The 16,743-nt window shown below is 53.8% G+C and overlaps 1 protein-coding gene across 6 annotated transcripts in view; it reads right to left on the bottom strand.

Moving 5' to 3' along the window:
* Nucleotides 1-5,876: 5,876 nt before the first annotated feature.
* Nucleotides 5,877-16,743, bottom strand: part of ZBTB7A (zinc finger and BTB domain containing 7A) — a 36,744-nt gene continuing 25,877 nt past the window's right edge. For all 6 annotated transcript variants that reach the window (XM_044998428.1, XM_044998425.1, XM_044998426.1 and 3 more), the window contains one exon: nucleotides 5,877-15,297. In XM_044998428.1, the coding sequence (XP_044854363.1) occupies nucleotides 14,844-15,297 (454 nt within the window). In that variant the 3' untranslated portion in view covers nucleotides 5,877-14,843. The remainder of the gene's footprint in view (nucleotides 15,298-16,743) is intronic.

Below are 16,743 nucleotides of genomic sequence, written 5' to 3'. Positions count from 1 at the left end.
GTGTGGCTAGTTATGTAAGCATAACACAGCTGTGTCCTGTTCACCCCGCCCCACGCAGCACCCCCCCCCCCCCAACACACAGCCGAGGCTGAGCAGCTGCAGGGTTTTAATGCGTGGGGCACTCAGCCAGCCAGGGCCGGGCAGACCCCAGTGTAACCAGCACAGCCATGCCTGGCCCTGCCACCCTGCATCCTGCCCACGGCTACGCTGCCCACTGCCACGCTGGGGCTGCGCTCCGGGGGCGAAAGCTGACCACAAGCCCCCCGCAGAGAGAGGGAGGGGAGCGTGACTGGGGTGGGATCTGAGTCACTACAGAGAATTCTTTCCTGGGTGCTGGCTGGTGAGTCTTGCCCACCTGCTCACGGTTTAGCGGATCCCCATATTTGGGGTCAGGAAGGAATTTTCCTCCAGGGCAGATTGGCAGAGGCCCTGGGGGGTTTTCGCGTTCCTCTGCAGCGTGGGGAATGGGTCACTTGCTGGAGGATTCTCTGCACCTTGAGGTCTTTAAACCACAATTTGAGGACTTCAGTAACTCAGACATACATAGGTTGGGGTTTGTTACAGGAGTGGGTGGGTGAGATTCTGTGGCCTGCGTTGGGCAGGAGGTCAGACTAGATGATCATAATGGTCCCTTCTGACCTTAACGTCTATGAGACTGGCCCGACCCCTGCCAGGTGCAGCACACAACTGAGAGGGGCCTTGGTGGTGGTGGAGTGGGGCCCGGAGGCTGCACGTCAGGGCGAATCCATTCCTGGGGGTAACACGATGCTGGGCCGAGCGCCGAGGCAGGGAGAGGCCTGGCGCTGCTGCGAAACTGACGCCTGACATATAGCAGGCGGGGGCGGGAGGGCTCCTGGGTTCTGTCCCAGGCTGAGGGAGTCGGGCGGGGCGGGGCACAGTGGAATGCAAGTCAGGCCTCAGTTTCCTTTCTGCTCATGGACATGTCACGTTCCCCATCCTGTGCCTCAGGACACGGCGTCCCTGGCCTGTTGCGACGTTATGGCCCGTGGGCCCTCTAGCAGAGCCACGCCTGGCTGCACTGGGCCTCGGCGCGCCAGCCGGCCCTGCACAACCTCCCTCTTGTGACGGGCCGGCAGCGTGGCTGCTGCCTCCTGGCCATGGCCCACAGCTGAGCCCCCGGGGGCTCGTTAAGCCCGTGCCATATGCTGCCGCGTTCCCGCTGGGTGACAGGTTGGCCCGTGCTAAGCAGCGGGTCCGGCCCAGCTCCTTAGCGTGCTGCACGGGGGAGCATTAAGCAGCCGCTCAGGCAGTAATCTGAGCAAAATGAGGATTAGACTCATGCTTTGTGCTTCTATCCCGGCATCAGCAGCATCACCTCGCACTTCTGGCCAGCGCCGACAAGCGGCTTAGCGTGCTGAGAGCCGGGAAAGCTCCTTAAAGCCAATAAGCAAAGATGAGCCACAGTGTGTCACCCAGTAAATAAGCAAGAAGCCGGGCTGAGGAGGAAACCCCGCCATGGTCCAGCCAGCAGGGTCCATCCGCTGACCACTGCCAGGTACCGGCTGCTAGCTGGGTTTATTCCACCGCCCACCACAAGGAGGCACTGCAGAGCCGGGGGCAGGGGCTCAGCCACAGACCAGCCGGCGCCTCCCAGAGGTGCTTATATTGCCCCGTTCCACCGTCTCCTGCAGCACGGCCCCCCGCTGAGGCAGGGCCCTCTGCGGAACCAGGGTCTACGTTACTTGCTCCAGGTCACAGCACCGACCGGCTGTGGCAGCCCTGGCCTGGAACGGAGACCTCCTGACCCCCCCGGCTCGCACCCTGACCACGGCACCATCCAGCGTGGTGCATCCCCTCCCCGCGCCGGCTGCTGGAGGCTCCAGGGGTGGGGGGGGTGCGAGCCCCTGCCCCTGCTGAGGTCCTGCTGTTTTGGAGCCCCCCAGTGGACGGTGAGTGGTAGCGATGCTCCAGCCTCGCTCCTTCGGGGGCCGGGGGGGGCCGGAAGCTGTTACGCTGCTGGAGCTGGCTGGGCGAGCCAGGTGGGGCTGTGGCACTTGAGTTCCCCTCCCCCTCACAAGGCAGAGGCTCTCGGGAGCGGGGTGGCAAAGCTGATTTCTAGGGGAGACGTGGCAGGAGAGGCGGGCGCTCAGAGCGTCTCCAGGCTCGCCTCCCCCAGCGCACGCTGGGGTGGGAGCAGCGTCTGTGAAGAAGCGTCCAGCAGGAGGCGCTGCAGGAGCACTGTCTGTGGGGCCAGTTCCCAGCAGGAGGCGCTGGGAGAGCTCTGGAGCTCTCAGGTCCCCTAGCGCTCGCATAGGGCCTGCCGCAGGAATGCTGGATGCGGGAGCCGGCCGCCAGGGCGTGCACCACGACTCCCCGCGCAGGCGGAGCCACGTGCGAGCAGTGAACGCCAATGGTCACGAGGTAGCGGCCACGGGAATGAGAGTCGGACACAAGTAAAGGGAGCAGATGCCGGAAATCAGAGAGAAAACAATCTATTAGTGCAAAAATGACCATTTCTCTATTACAGTACAATAGATGGAAAGGAACGTACAATTGAGTTCATTTTAGTCAGCAACCAAACCTGAACAAGAGTAGAAAAGAATCAAATGCAGCGTTTCAACTGGCGTCTCCTTACAGACAGAAAAGCCAGGGGACGGGCACGCGGCCTGCGCAGGCTTGAAATTAGTGGTGGCTGCCCCGGCCTGGACATCGATTAATAAAATAAAAGAAGAATAATAATACCCAGGTCTCCCAGCAAACCTTCGCCAGCCCGCTTCCCTTCGGGCGTGAGCAGCCGCCCTGACCATCTGTCACTAGTGGAATCCTAAAGGAGCCACGCCGGCTACACAGTGAGGTGGGGGAGCCCGAAGCGACACCGGAATCGGCCTGAGCCCCCGTCTCCGGGCAGCCCACCGAGCGTCACCGTTAACTGCCGGCGCTTAGAGCAGACGAGCGCCGAGGGTCCCGGGACTGTGAAGACGGGTTCGAGGCCATCGGAGAGCCAGCGCGGCTCGCCTCCTCCTCTGCAGTTTGGAGCAGGAACGGCAGTGAAGTCTGGCGCTGCTGCACTCCGCCATTTACAGGAGGGAGCATCCTGGGGGGTCGTTGTCCGTTTCAGCAGATGGGCAGGGCGGGGAAGACACCTGACCTGACTTTAAAATGGGTGTTTGCAGCGGTGTCAGGCCCTGGCTATTCGGGCCACAAGGAGGGCGAGGTCACCTCTTCTCTCGGCCCAGCGGCTGGCGGGAAGCAAGCCAAGCGTTCGAGCCACACAGCTGTGGGGTGAGCCCAACTGCTGGACTTTTTTCCGCTCCCGGAACCGGGGCCTATACGAGAGACGACCTCGCTCACCTCGTCGCTTGGGTTTTAAAAGGGTGTTTGCCAGGAAGATGCATTTTTGCCGCCACGTCCTGGGCAAAATTAGTCGGGGTCTTTGATTAGTCTGGGGCTGGGGTGGAGTCATTGGTTGGTTTCTTTCTTCTAGGGCGGATGGGGGGGGATTCAGGCCTGCTTCCAAACTGAGCCAGTTTAAAACAAGTGGCTCCACCCCAGGAAGGTGACTGAAAACGCTCCCTTCCTCAGCATATCACTGCTCGCTAGGGGGAAAAACCCAACGGAAGCGAGTGGTGAGGCAAGTCCACTCTGGCCGTTAGCCAGGAAGTCAAACGCCTGATTTCCAACCTAAGTGCCACCCCCCCGTCCCCTTCCCAGGCTCGCTGCCACTGGCCTCTTCGACCCTCCAGGCCTCACTTCCATGCACGTTTTCCCTGCAAAAGGACTTTGGGGTTCATCTTGGGGCCTGGGATAGAAACAAACTGGCAGGGAGCCTTAGGGGTCCGTCGTTTCGAATTGCAGGCAGGTTAGTCGGCCCCACACCCAACTGGAACAAAGAAATCAGCCCAGGCAGTTAGCTCCTGGGGGGGGGGGTAACTCGCACCTGGCAGACGTGTCTCCCAGCAGTTAGTACAGGGCAGGACAGGTGGGTGTTTGCCCCCGGTGTGGGGGGGCAGAAGGGTGAAGGATCCCAAACTTCTGCAAATCTATTGGCTCAGTCGGGCCCTGAGCTCACTGAAGCCTTGTCTCTGCTGGCCAAAGCCAGTCCAGAATTGGCCAGGCCTGGCACACGCCGCTTGCATTAGAACCCAGCAGATGCCGAGCAGAACCTCAGATGGGACCTAATATTTCAGGCAAAGTGCTCGGAGTTATTTTGTCACTAGCCCCGCGTAGCTTGGGAGAAACGTGCCTCTCTCCAGTACCAGGACTACCGAAGGGCCAGATTCTGAGTCTATTCCAGCTTCCCAGCCAGGAGGCCAGCCACTGACCTGGTACCACTGGGTAGAGTTCGGCCCCCAAAACTTTACCAGCCCCTCCCGACCTCCCTCCAGCTGGGGTTGGGAATGGGCCAGGACTGAGATCAACACCCCCTGTTGCAGACACCTCGCTGTGCCCTCTGCTCCAACGGGAACCAGCCAGGACGGATCCACACTGGTCCAGGGGAGAACGCGGACAGGAGCGCAGTGTCGGGGAAAAGCCACACCGGTCACCCGCTTTCCAACCCAAGGCGTTTTCCCAGTGTAGACCCACGGCTGGATCCTCAGCTGGCGGAAACCAGCAGCGCCCCACTGGCTCCCACCGAGCGATGCGGATTTACGTCAGCTGAGGATTGTGCCCCACAGTCTTGGGGACTAATCTTCAGTGGGCTCAGGCACCCGCTGGGGCGGTGGGTCTGAGAAGCAGCCCTGCCTCCGCCCCCACCTACGCTCGGCTTCCTCAGCACTGGGATTTGACTTGCCAGCCCCACGTCCGGGGCGAATGGGATCAGCTCCCTTGTATGAATGGCGCCGGGCAGAGTCCGACGTGGCTGGTCGCCGTGAAACAAGCCACAAGTCCAGGCACCAGGTGCCCGGCAAACAGGACCTGGGTGAGCCCGGCAGCTTTCAGAGAGAGCCGGCAGTCAATGCCCAGTGAGCTGCAGGAGCAGGATGCAGGCAAATGACCCGGCAATGGCCCCATCCAAAGAACCCCCTGCCCTCCTTCAGCCACCGTAAAGCCAAGAGCATGGATCTAAAACCCCCATCTCCATCCGCCTCCCAACTGCGTTCCCAGCTCAGCGCTGGGGGGAATCCAAGAACAGCAACCTAGTTACCAAAGCTCCAAACCTCCTTCTGCCGGGCCGGGGCCCGCCCGGCCCAAACCCAAATAAAAGCAAAATCGACCCACAGGGAAATCAGCTCCAATGAAAACACCCGTCAGAACCATTTCCCCTGCCCGGCTGCAGGCCAGCTGGCGTAAATCGGCTTCCCTGCGTTCAGGCCAGAGAGCCACGGGTGATTTACGCCAGCCGGCGACCAGGATGGGGGGCTGAGGGTTGTTCTCCCCCTCTGATCCACTAGCTCGTGGCAGCGACTAGCACCACGTTCCCTGCGGATCCGCTAGGCCTGTGCACCCGCTCAGCTCAATGCCACAGCCGGGGGTCATTGCCCGGCCTCAGATCCCAGGGTGACATTCACCCTGGTGCAAAGGAGTCCGTCCCAGGCCTCCAGGCCATTAGAGGCGCCAGCCTCCCTGCTCTGGGGCGAACAATGGGGCCTAAACTCCCACCCCTGAGAAAAGCAGGGGGAAATATTGGGGCATAGTAATGGGATTGAGAGCACCACAGGATTGGAATCGCCATGAATCTGGTGACATGCCAGGCGTGCACGTGTTAGCCGCTGCCTCTCGTCCCACCCGGACCCTAGCTCGCCTCACGTTTTAGCCTATAGCTGGATTTTTCCTTTTCTCTCTCTTCTGATTTTAAACAAGTTTTAAAAAAACCCAAAGCTCCCCCCAGGTACGTAACGGGCAGATTGTTACTTTCCTGGTGGCTGGGTTTTAGTGGTTCTGATATACAAGAAGAAAAAACTGTTGCATTTTTATATTTTTAATATATATCTTTTATTTTTTTTAAACGCCCCCAAAAAGTGCATTTTTTTATTATTTTTTTTCTCGTCTCCCACACTTTATAAAGAACTACCAAAGTTACAATCTATGGAATGTCTTTTCTGTGCTTTTCTGTGCCTCGCTCATTACCCAGATACCACACAAAGTAGTTTACACATAAAACTGATGAAACTTGCGAGTGCTTTATATATAGAAATCTTTTTTGTTTGTTTATATATAAAGACGCAGGAAATGGGACCCTATTCTTAATATTCTCTTTCTCCCTCCTGGTGGCAAATCAGTTGATTTCTGGGGAGGTGATGGGAGAGTTTAAAATCTACCCACCTCAGATTAAAGATTAATCTGTGTGTGTGTGTATACATATATTTTTAGAAAACATAACTTCAATACAGCATCTCGTCCCAGGCAGTACAAACACTAGCCACAGGTTCCCAATTAGGAAGCTAAATCTGCTACCTGCTCTTTAAAAAGTGTTCCTCTTTATTTAAATAAAACTTTCATAATAAATCAAAAATATAAATATAGATTTTTTTTTTAAATAGTCGAATCAGGCCTCCTGAACGCTCCTCCCACCGGCATTTTGAGGATACAGGCAGAGCTTTTGGTTTGCTAACCTGACAGGTGGGCTCAAGATGGGGTTATTTTGAGCATCCCGAATGTTCTGGGATGATCTAGGGATTTACGTGGGTTTGTTGATTTCAAGGGACTGTTATGGTCGCCCAGGCTAACCATTCCTGCTTCCAGCCGGCAGCTTGGGGGCTGCACAAGGGTGTAATCTGACTGGAAACAGACAGCCAAGCTCAATTTAAAGAGACCATGTGACGGAGAATCCACCCATCCCTTGAGGAGCTGTCTCAATGGCTTAATACCTGCACTGTTCAGAAACCTCCATGCACCCCCGCCGCACCCCACAGCTGAACTCTCCCTCCGGGTTTTCAACCTACCCCCCTCTTCCTTGGAGCTGGGCTCCCCAGGCTCCGAGTAGCTGTGGCTGGTGAGCTTTGGAGGGGAGGGGGTAGAAGGGAGAAAATTCCCTCGCAGCATTAACCAGCAGATGCTAAAGGAAAAGGGGCCCTGTGCGTGCAGAGATCCGCCCCCTAGAAATGAGGGAAATCGCCAGGAACGCGGTTCCCCCAGCCTGGCCCGCTCCCCATTCCCCAACAGCCTGGGCTCCCCTCGGAACAGCCACGGTCACACGTGCAACAGAACAACTTCCCACGGAGTCGAATGGGTCCCGTTAGTGCAAAGAAACCTCCTGCCCTCCAAGATGCTGCATCCCTCTTCCTGCCTTCAGAACTGGGAGAAATGAGTCTGGGCTCCTTCCTCAGCCCCCTGCTCGGGAGCAGGAGGCGACTCAAGGGCTGGGCTGGAAGAACGGGCAGCGGCCTCGGCTGCAACCACACCAGGGCAGAGGGGACGTGTGATGCTCCCCCATGACAGCGATGGGTGGGGGCAGCTGTGCCACCCCCACCGCATGGTTTAGCTGCGCCTCCTTCCTCTCCCCGCCCCCCCGCAAAAATTCAGAAGTGAGGGCCTCCCCCACCCAGCCAAAGCTCTATCTGGGCGTGGCTGGTTTTCCGCCTCCGCAGGCAAAGCCTTCGACTGACCCGTGGGTCCAACGGAGACCGGGGGAGGGTTTAAGCAAGAAGATGCAGCATCTTTAAAAGGAGCTCGGAGAAGGGGGGGGGGAAGCACAAAAAGGAAACTGACACATGCGGCACAACAAACGGAGAGGAAAATACACCCCACGCTCACGTCAGACGGCTACCGCAGCACGAGCAGCTGGGCCCACCCGACACCTGCCGGTTCGACACCCCCAGGAAGTTCCCCAGGAGGGCTGGGTCAGCGGCCAATCGAAGATGGGAAGGGATCAAAGGGGTCCCGTCAGAAATCCCCCTCCCGCCCCCCCAGAGAGCGCTGCGGTGAGGGTGGAGTATACTTTGGTATTGACTGAAGAAGTCGCTGGAACTCACGGTTCTGATCTTGCCGTTAGGCCCGGACGCAAACAGGATCTTTTACAACCACAGCTGGGCAGCTCTGCCCGCGCCTCTGCCACGGTCACGGTTTTACATTCACTGGTTTCATATGGGGTGGAGGGAGGGGGACGAGAAGGGAAAGGAGGGAGGAGATAACTTCAAACAATGACAACAGCATTCCCTCCGTGAGCCTGACAGCCTTGGGCGCAGCCCACATCCATGGTTTCCTAGAGCGGAGGTGGCTTCTCTGTTCCCACCACGGCGGGGCGACATGGGACAGTATGCGTGTCTCTGCAGGTTTCCTTCTAGACGGGGGGGGCGGGTAGCGGGACAGATGCATTGGACAATCTGTGCTTTCCTCTCACAACGCTAGAGGGTGATGGGACCACACAGATGTTCATCTTTAGTGTCAAAAACCCCAGGCCTGTTTCGGAGCCCACGTCCACGGCTGACTTCCAAGGGCGTTCGTCCTGCTTGGAGCCCAGTCCAACCCATGTCTGTGCAATTAGGATCCTCGGCTAGACCAAAAAAGCAGTGGAGCTCTCAAACGGCCCCCATGAAACCCCCACTCCTGATCAGCAGGGGGATAAAGCCCCATCTTGGGTGGCTGGACAACCCAGGAGCCCCCTCAGCCTAGGGGAAACCACTGTCTGAGACACGCATACCCACACACACAGTTATACCACTACTGAAATTACATGGTTCGTTTTGTACCAAGAAAACAAAGAGAGGCAGTACTAAAAAAGTCCGCTGTGTCGTCTGTTTGTTTCGTAGGAGTTATGGGTTTGGGGTTGGGTTTTTTTTTTTCCTGAAACGTCATAATTCAGCAGTATCTTTGGCAACACTTTATCACAACCTGAATTTCAAAAGAAGAAGAATCATCTTAACAACAAGAAGAATCAATGCTTATATACAGTATATGATTGGGGAGGTTTTGCATGCACTAGTCTGTCCACCGTCAGTTGGTACATAGCGTAAGACAGGTGAGGAAGTTAAGGCAGAATGTACTTGGAGGCCACGCCTCCCTACACGGAGAAGGGAGAAGATCGGTTGGTTGGTTTTTAGTGCAAACTTATCAAGGCTTGTGCTAAAGTGTTGCCGGCACTCTTGTATCAATCAAAGCTCACGCGGCAGCTCCCCGGCTCTCTAATAAAGGTAAAAGCATCTCATATCACAAATAAGGTGCGGTATCTCTGTTCAGACGCCATCGCTGACTTGCCTCCAAACCCACCTCTGCCAAGGGGCCCCAGGGGGACAGAGAGAGGAGGTTCGCTCTGGAGAGAGGACACCGGCAGGATGTGGGTCCGGGGCCGTGGAGGGCAGTTGTAGTGCCATCCTACATCGGGTGGAAGCTGCCCTCTGTTTCTCCAGGGATGGAAGGATACCCCCGTCTTGTAGCAGAGATGGAGCCCAACCCAAACCACAGACCAGAACGCCAGATCCCCATGGTTAACCGACTGACCAGGGAGTTTTCTGCTCCAGCTCCCCAGGGGATCTTTCCCAAAGTGTGGGATTGTTCTGGTTTGGGTGGGGGCCCTGGGGTTGGAACCAAGATCTCGGCGTTTAATTCAGGCTCCAGCTCTGCTGTTCAGATTTCACAGAGGAGGGGACGGGACTTGCCCTTAAGAACAGCCCCACCCCTGTTTGCTCATTCTCAGAGGCAGAGAGCACCTCCAAAGCAGCTCACCGTGGGATCTCCAAGATATTTAAGGGGGGGGGGCCGCGCAGGGCAGGCTGGGATTGTCAAACCCCCAGGCCTGCTCTCATTTCTTACAAGGAATATAGGTGTCTGACTCACTCTCTCCAACAAGAATCCTGAGACTTTTTTTTTTTTTTTGCTGTCCATTTTGGAAGGGGGTGGTGATGGTGGGGATTCCCTACCCCCCCCCCCGAAATGGCAGAAGGAGGTTTGGAGAGAAACCCAAGCTTTAAAAGGTGGGGGGGGGAGAAGGGGTAACACAAACGAGAAAAGAGATACCACAACTTTTGATTACAATAAAGAACCTCAAGTAACTGTCTATTTACAAGTCCACACTAGTTTTTGCATATGCAATAGGTAGCCAGTGCTAAGCAGAGGTTCATCCCTGGAAGAGGTGGCTTGCCACATTCAGCTAGTGCCCGGGTCATGGGACACTCCACTCCGCTCTCTTTGGGATGGGAAGGCAGGGGCCAGGATTAAGGTGTTTTACAGCGCGGAGAAAGGACCCAGCATCTGCGCTGTTGCCAACACTACGGAGAAACTGGGATTGGATTTGGGGCAGCAGGATATTTTCAGACTCACCCTTAGTTGGCTGCTGCGTGAGGACTGATATGGTCCCTTGCGTGGATGTACATTTCAGCTGACTGACACCCTCCAACCCCTGCGGTTTAACAGATGGGAGACCTGCTTCCAGCACTAAATGCAGCTGACTACTGAGCCATCTCAGTAAAATGGATCTCAACTGTCATGGCATCAGGAGTCAAAGGTGAAGAGACCTCCTAGGTCATCAATTCCATCCCCTTGAGGGCAGGGCACATTCTCCCCAGTTTATCTCCTCGGCACTGATCTTACAGCTCATCCGAGCCCAGCCTCGCGCTCTGTCACTGGGAACAGCCTGAAAGCAAAGGCACCAGCACAGGGTTTTCTGCGTCTCCTGGAGCAAGCCTGCGCTCAGACAGTAAGGCTGGGCTTAAACCCTGGGGGAAACGCTGATTCAGGAGCGCCGGGTTCTGTCCCCTTTTTATTCTTGGGAAAAAAAAATTCCTTGCTGTGAAATTTTTTTTTGGTTTTTACATTACGCCAGAAGGAGGGCGCTCCCGTGGGGCAAAGATCTGGCTACCAGCCGATCGGTTAGCAAAGAAAAGCAATGGGGGATATTATTTTTGACACTTTATTTTCTCTGTATTTAATTTGTAAGGTGGGTTCCCCCCCCGCTCCACTCCGAACATCTGATTCTGGAATAGTCACAGGGCTCACAGAGAGCGGGGAGGGCGACAGTTTACGTGCATCATCAAGCCGCAAAAGTCTCTATCCTGAATTAGATCTCAACAAATTGACTTCAAACCTGAATCCCTGCTTCATACTAGAAGCACGTCTACTGCTGTGGCAGGAGGCAGAGCTGGGAACCGCTAGATTAGCTTCGAAGATGGAGTATGCTTTTGGCTTGGAGCACTCTACCCAGGAGACGTATCTCATCATCTACCCAAGCCTGGCTGAGTGACCCTCGGAGAAGAAATGAAACAAGGAAGATCGCAGGGGCTGACCCCGTCCCATAGTCCTTTCCCCCCAGATCAACTACATCACCCAGCAGTTCAGACGCTTTCTTTCCTCCTTGCTACACAAGCTAAGATGCTCCTGGGGGCGGGAGGGGCACGGGGAGAGGTGGGAGAGACATCTGGGCTAGCACTGGCTATAAGACATTTAAGAAACAAACAGACAAATAAAAAAAAAAAAAGGAAAATAGAAGGAAAAAATACAAAAACAAAAACACCCATGATTCCTGCCTAATATTCAAGCTTCCGTTTTGTGAAGTGCAATCACTTCTGAGGGGTTTGTTTTCAGGTCATGTCACAGAACCTAATTAGCATCCTTCCTCTCATTGGATATCTTTTTGTTTCATTATTCCATGAAATAGACGTGGGATTCTGCCTAGGTTTGGGTTTTGTGGGTTTTTTTTTTTAATATATATATACACATTTTTTTTCTTACAAAAATAAATTTAGGAATTTTTTTTTAATAATAATTTTTTTCCATAGAAGTTGGTTTCAACTTGTAAACATGTTTCGCTTTTGCTTTTTAAATTAAGATAAAGTGATTTCGAAGTACCCGTTCCATCGCAAAGTGCTAAGACTTCTTGGTTGCTTTTTTTATGGTTTTTTTTTAAATAATGGTTTTTTAAATTTTTATTGCTTTTTCTGCATTAAATAAACATCCATCTTTCTCTCCCCGACACCCCCCCCACCCCCCAGTTCACACACTCCCCTCTCACTCCCTCTCCAGTTTACATTCGGCCAAACCTGCTCTCGCTTTAAAATTAAAATAAAATCTAAAAAGTGCTTTCAAAATAAAAGGACTAGAATCTCTTTTCATTTTGAACTGTGCATTTAAAAAACAGGAGAATGGCTGAAAGGTGCCCTTTCTAGACTCTGCTAAGCTGGAGGAGCTGGGTAATACACACCAATATTTACTTTATATCTGCATACTTGACTCTCTATCTAGCTGGGGAATAGGGATTGATTGAGACTGACCCGTGTAAGAGGTTTCAGATCGTAGGCCTGGGACTGGTTACCAACCACCAACAACCTTCAGTGTCCACATGAGGGCACTGGACCCCTTTACCTGTCCCGGAATAGTTAAAGGGGTACAAACCCTCTCATGTGGATGCAGTTTACTGGTAGAAAGATGCTTATACCAGTATTGCTTATTTCCCTTCTCATCTCTTTGTACTGTTATCACTGTATCCACAGTAGGCATTGTACTGGCATAACTACTTCAGTGAAGTCACACCCCTACCTGACACAGTTATACTGGTACAAAACCCTGGGCGTGGACCAGACCAAAGACCCGAGGCCACCTGGGCCCCAGGACAGTGGGAGTAATTTACAAGCCACTTTCAAGGTCTAGCAGAGGGTTGTAGAGGCCTTGGTGTAACCATTAGGCCCTGAACCCCTTCGTGTCAAGGAGTCAGTGGCCTGTTTTGGACCAGCTTAGCCTGCGATTCTGATTATCTCACACACAGGTCACGCCCGCATCTTTTGGGGACTGAAACCGGGCACCGGGTGACGCTTCGGGCGCTCTCCTAGCAACCGCAGCAAGGAGAGGACGCCGGGCCTTGAGGTGCAGTCAGCCCCGGTGCCCGTCTCCTCCACCCCACCACGTTAGCTCTGTGCACATCCCCTGGGCCAGTCTATCAGTGCCCGCTACTCAAATAAATAAATTCAGCTTTGCCTCTGCAGGACAGTAAATACATTGGTGCCAGTCTGATGGAGAACTACCCATCCCAGACGCCTGTGCATTTAAATGGCCCAGCCTGAGGTCCCCAGAGGAGATAAATTCCAAACCCCAACTCCAAAGCCTTAAAGGAGTAGCAGCCCCAGAGTGCTTTTTTTTCCCATCCCAACAGCTTCAATCTCCAGAAAGACTCCGCGCACCTTTCAGGGAAACCTTAAATAACCCTTTAAAAAAAAAAAAAGCAACCCCAAAAGCTCAGTTTTAACTGCTTTTAGGGTGCTCTCATTTGATTCTTAAAATCTTGGGGGATTTGCTCCGAGAGATTCTTTTACTTAATAGAACCATCTAATGAAGTGCTTTGAGATCCTGGGGTGAAAGCTGCTGTTAACAAGTGCTAAAAGCGCGATCACACAGGCGCTGTCCATTCCACGTCAGGGTGGCAAAAGACTAAACACCCCCTCTTGTCAGTTACTGATCTTTAACTCCCGGCAGGCCCAAAGATACAGAAAAATCCTGCTACATCCCAGAGGGGGCTCGAGCTCCAGCTCTGGGGGAGGGGAGTATCAGAGAGTCTGACTCAACAGGGAGGACTGACTAATCGCTGCATCTTGAAAGGCAAGGTTCGGGTTCAGGAGGCAACAATCTGATCTAGCAAAAATTTACCCTGTGCTCCTCTCCTATTGGGGCACAATTTGCCAAGCATAGGACCAGGCAACAAGTCATCAAAGTACAGAACTAGCCCATTCCGTCAGAGGTTGCCTGGAATTTGATTAGATTGCTCAGGTTCCTGCCCGATTCAGGGTTTTCAGTGGGCTAGGGAGAGAGAGGTTTGGTAGCCACAAGGCTACCTTACTAAAACAGGGCCTTTAATGCTACAACACATTACAGACTATATACACGCAGCACTCATGGAAATGCAGCCACCTCTGGGGTGAGGACAAAAGTGAGGCATAAACATGTGCTGCCCAATGGATGGGTGAGGGCTCTGCAAACATCCTCAGGAAAAGTGCCCCAAAGATCTTTGCACAGAGCAGAGAGGGCTGCCATTTTTGTCCAAGCGACCCTCACATAGTAACCCCTGAATGGACTAGTTTATCTGCCAAGGAAGGAGTTCGCCCCTTCATCACAACGCGCACGCCCTGGACCTCAAAGCACTTCCCAAACCTCACACAAAACAGCATTGACCTCATTTTACAGCTGAGGAAGCTGTGCCCCGGAGAGGGAGAATGACTTGACCCAGCAATTCTGTGGCAGAGCCACGACTGAACACGAGAGCCCTGCCTCCCAATCGGGAACGAAGCGCCAATCTAAACCTCCTGGGGAGAGGAGCAGTTTCACCTGGCATCTAGGCATTTCAAACCTGAGGCTCAGAGCAGCCTTGCAAAATTCTGTTCACCCACCCACATGGCAGGAGCAATCATTCTTTAAAAATGAATATGTAAAATATCATCTGTTCCCCCCCCACCCAATTATCATTATAAAAATTGTGCACCAGGCGATTTCAGCCAGCTTCGCTCAGCATCAGGCCAGAAAGGATCTGAACTCCCTACGGCAGAATCAAATCCCCGATCACCACAAGACCATCTCAGGCATCAGGAGCTTTCACTTTCCAGTGGAGAGAAAGCTGCACTCAATTCTTTCCCATCCAGTCAGACGGAGGCACAAAATGTAGTGACTGTCCAGGAAGAACCTATTCACCTTTTGGAATTTTTCTGGTTTTTTTTTAAATAGATGCATCTCTGCCATTTTTTAAAGTGTGTCTGGACACAAAATAAAAGCTTTGGATTTGCATGGAAGCTTCTTTCCATGTTATGGACCAACCTTTCAACCCTCCAGATCTCACACTTCCTAAGCATCTGCCTTCCAACGAAAGGTCCTTAGCTATTAGAGGTGTCCCCACGGGACTGGTTATGGTGGGAAGATTGGAAACATATATATATATATATAATCTTTTAAAAAGGGAGAGAAATATTTTAAGGAGAAATCGGAGGAAAGTACTAACTAGATTTTGTGACACTTTTTTTTTTTTTTTTGGTTTAGGAGAGTCCTTGTGTGTTACCCTCTGACGACCCCTCCGCTACATTCAATCTTCCTGATGCTTCATTGTTAGAACTATCTTCAAAGTGCTCCTCCTGGCCATTTTTCTGCACGGTGTCCTCCTGTGATTCTTGTCTCTCGCCACCAGCTTCGAAGCTTCCGTCTTCGGGGTTCCCTGCGGGGGCGGGCAGGCCGCTCACATCTCTGACCCGGGGCTTGCGCCCCCTTCTGGATGGGATGCCGTTGCACCCATCTTTTTTAAGGTGCCTGTGCAAGTGGTCGGATCGGACGAAAGTCTTGAAGCAGCTGTCGCACTGGTAAGGCCGCAAGCCAGTGTGCACACGCATGTGGTTCTTCAAGTCGTAGTTGTGAGCAAAAGCAGCCCCGCATTGCTGGCACAGGTAAGGCTTTTCACCTGTGTGCTTCCTCATGTGAACTTTCAGCTTGTCCTGCCTGCACGGGAGAGAGAGATGGAGTCAGGGACGGGGCAGGGATTCTGCGCCTGAACGCAGGGTTGCCACACGGTGGGCGGGGTGGGGTGGGTGGAGCCTTCACCTTTATGCCACCATGTGGTGACCAGGGGAGGAACCTTCACCTCCACCACCCAGCAACCCTCCCACACCCAGACGCATGGTGACTGGGGGTGGCTCGGGGGAGCCTTCACTCCCACACCGCCACCTGGCATCTCTCCCTCACCCAGACATGTGGCGACCAGAGGGGGAACCTTCCATCCCCACCCTGCCATGCGCTGACCCTCCCACCCCCAGACCCGTGGCGACTTGGGGAGCATGATCCCTCGGGGCTGGCAGTGCTAAGGACTGGGAGATTTCCCACAGGGAACGAGCTGACTCAGCTCCGCGAGACCGGGCTATGGAGCCTTCCCCTAGCCTAGCCGAGAGGGCCACCGCCTGGTAGCCTGCGTGATGCAAGCTGGTGGCCGAGCGTCCACGTCCCCAAACTCCCCACTAGAGTTAGCCGCATGTGAACCATGTGCCGACAGTTTCTGCCGTGGAGACGGTCCTGCGACCGGGGGTGCAGGAATCCAGAGTTACGTATCCCTGTTTGGGACACCGGAGCAGAGCGTGGGTCCATCCAGCCGATAGCCTGTCACCTACTACGGTCAACATCAGCTGGTTTCGAGAATGGTTCCACAACTCCCCTTCCCCCCTCAACAGCTATGGGATACCCTGCCCCTGGGAAATTTTCTCCCAACCCCATTAGTTAGGGTCTGGCTCATGCTCTGACACTGGAGGATTTAGATCCCCTCCAAAACGCTCATCTTCACACACAAACCACACACACAACTTCCTGGAGCGGCCTGCTTATCCTGGTGGGGCTTCGGGGCACGCACAGGCTTTTCGGGCGGGGTCGTCCAGCAACCCAGCACAACGGGGCCCTATCCCAGGCCGATAATAAAGAAGGAGAATATGTACTGGTGAAAATTCTGCTGCAGACTATAACGAGCCAGCGCAACCGCAGAGCTTTGCCGAACGTTTTTCGGAAGAACTGAGGTGCTCGGGAGGAGTCAACAGCTGGTCTTTGGACAGGCCCCACACGGGGAAGAAATGGGCACAGGTTTCGAAAAGGCCGCCCTGTAGGTTCGCAATAGGTTACGTGGTTCTTGCATTGGCTCCAGTTAAAGGAACATTGTTTAAGCCAAAAGGTTTTCTTAAAAACCGAATAGTAATCAAATTTTTTTTTTAAATGATTTTCCGTTCTTTTATGATTCCCCCCAACATTCCTCACTGGGCTAGTGCAGGAAACCCCAAAAGCGAAATTGACTAGAAACTACCGTCAGATTGACTCGCCCTGTGCAATTCTCCAAGCTGAGCGAAAGGGGAACGAAAGGTGATGAGCAAACTAGATTATTTCCAAGTGCCCGTTTTATTAATCTAGGGT

Source organism: Mauremys mutica, chromosome 24 (assembly GCF_020497125.1).
Source record: "Mauremys mutica isolate MM-2020 ecotype Southern chromosome 24, ASM2049712v1, whole genome shotgun sequence".
Classification (NCBI taxonomy): Eukaryota; Metazoa; Chordata; order Testudines; family Geoemydidae; genus Mauremys; species Mauremys mutica.
The sequence above is the reverse complement of the archived record's forward strand: the minus strand, read 5'-3'. Positions and strand labels throughout refer to the sequence as shown.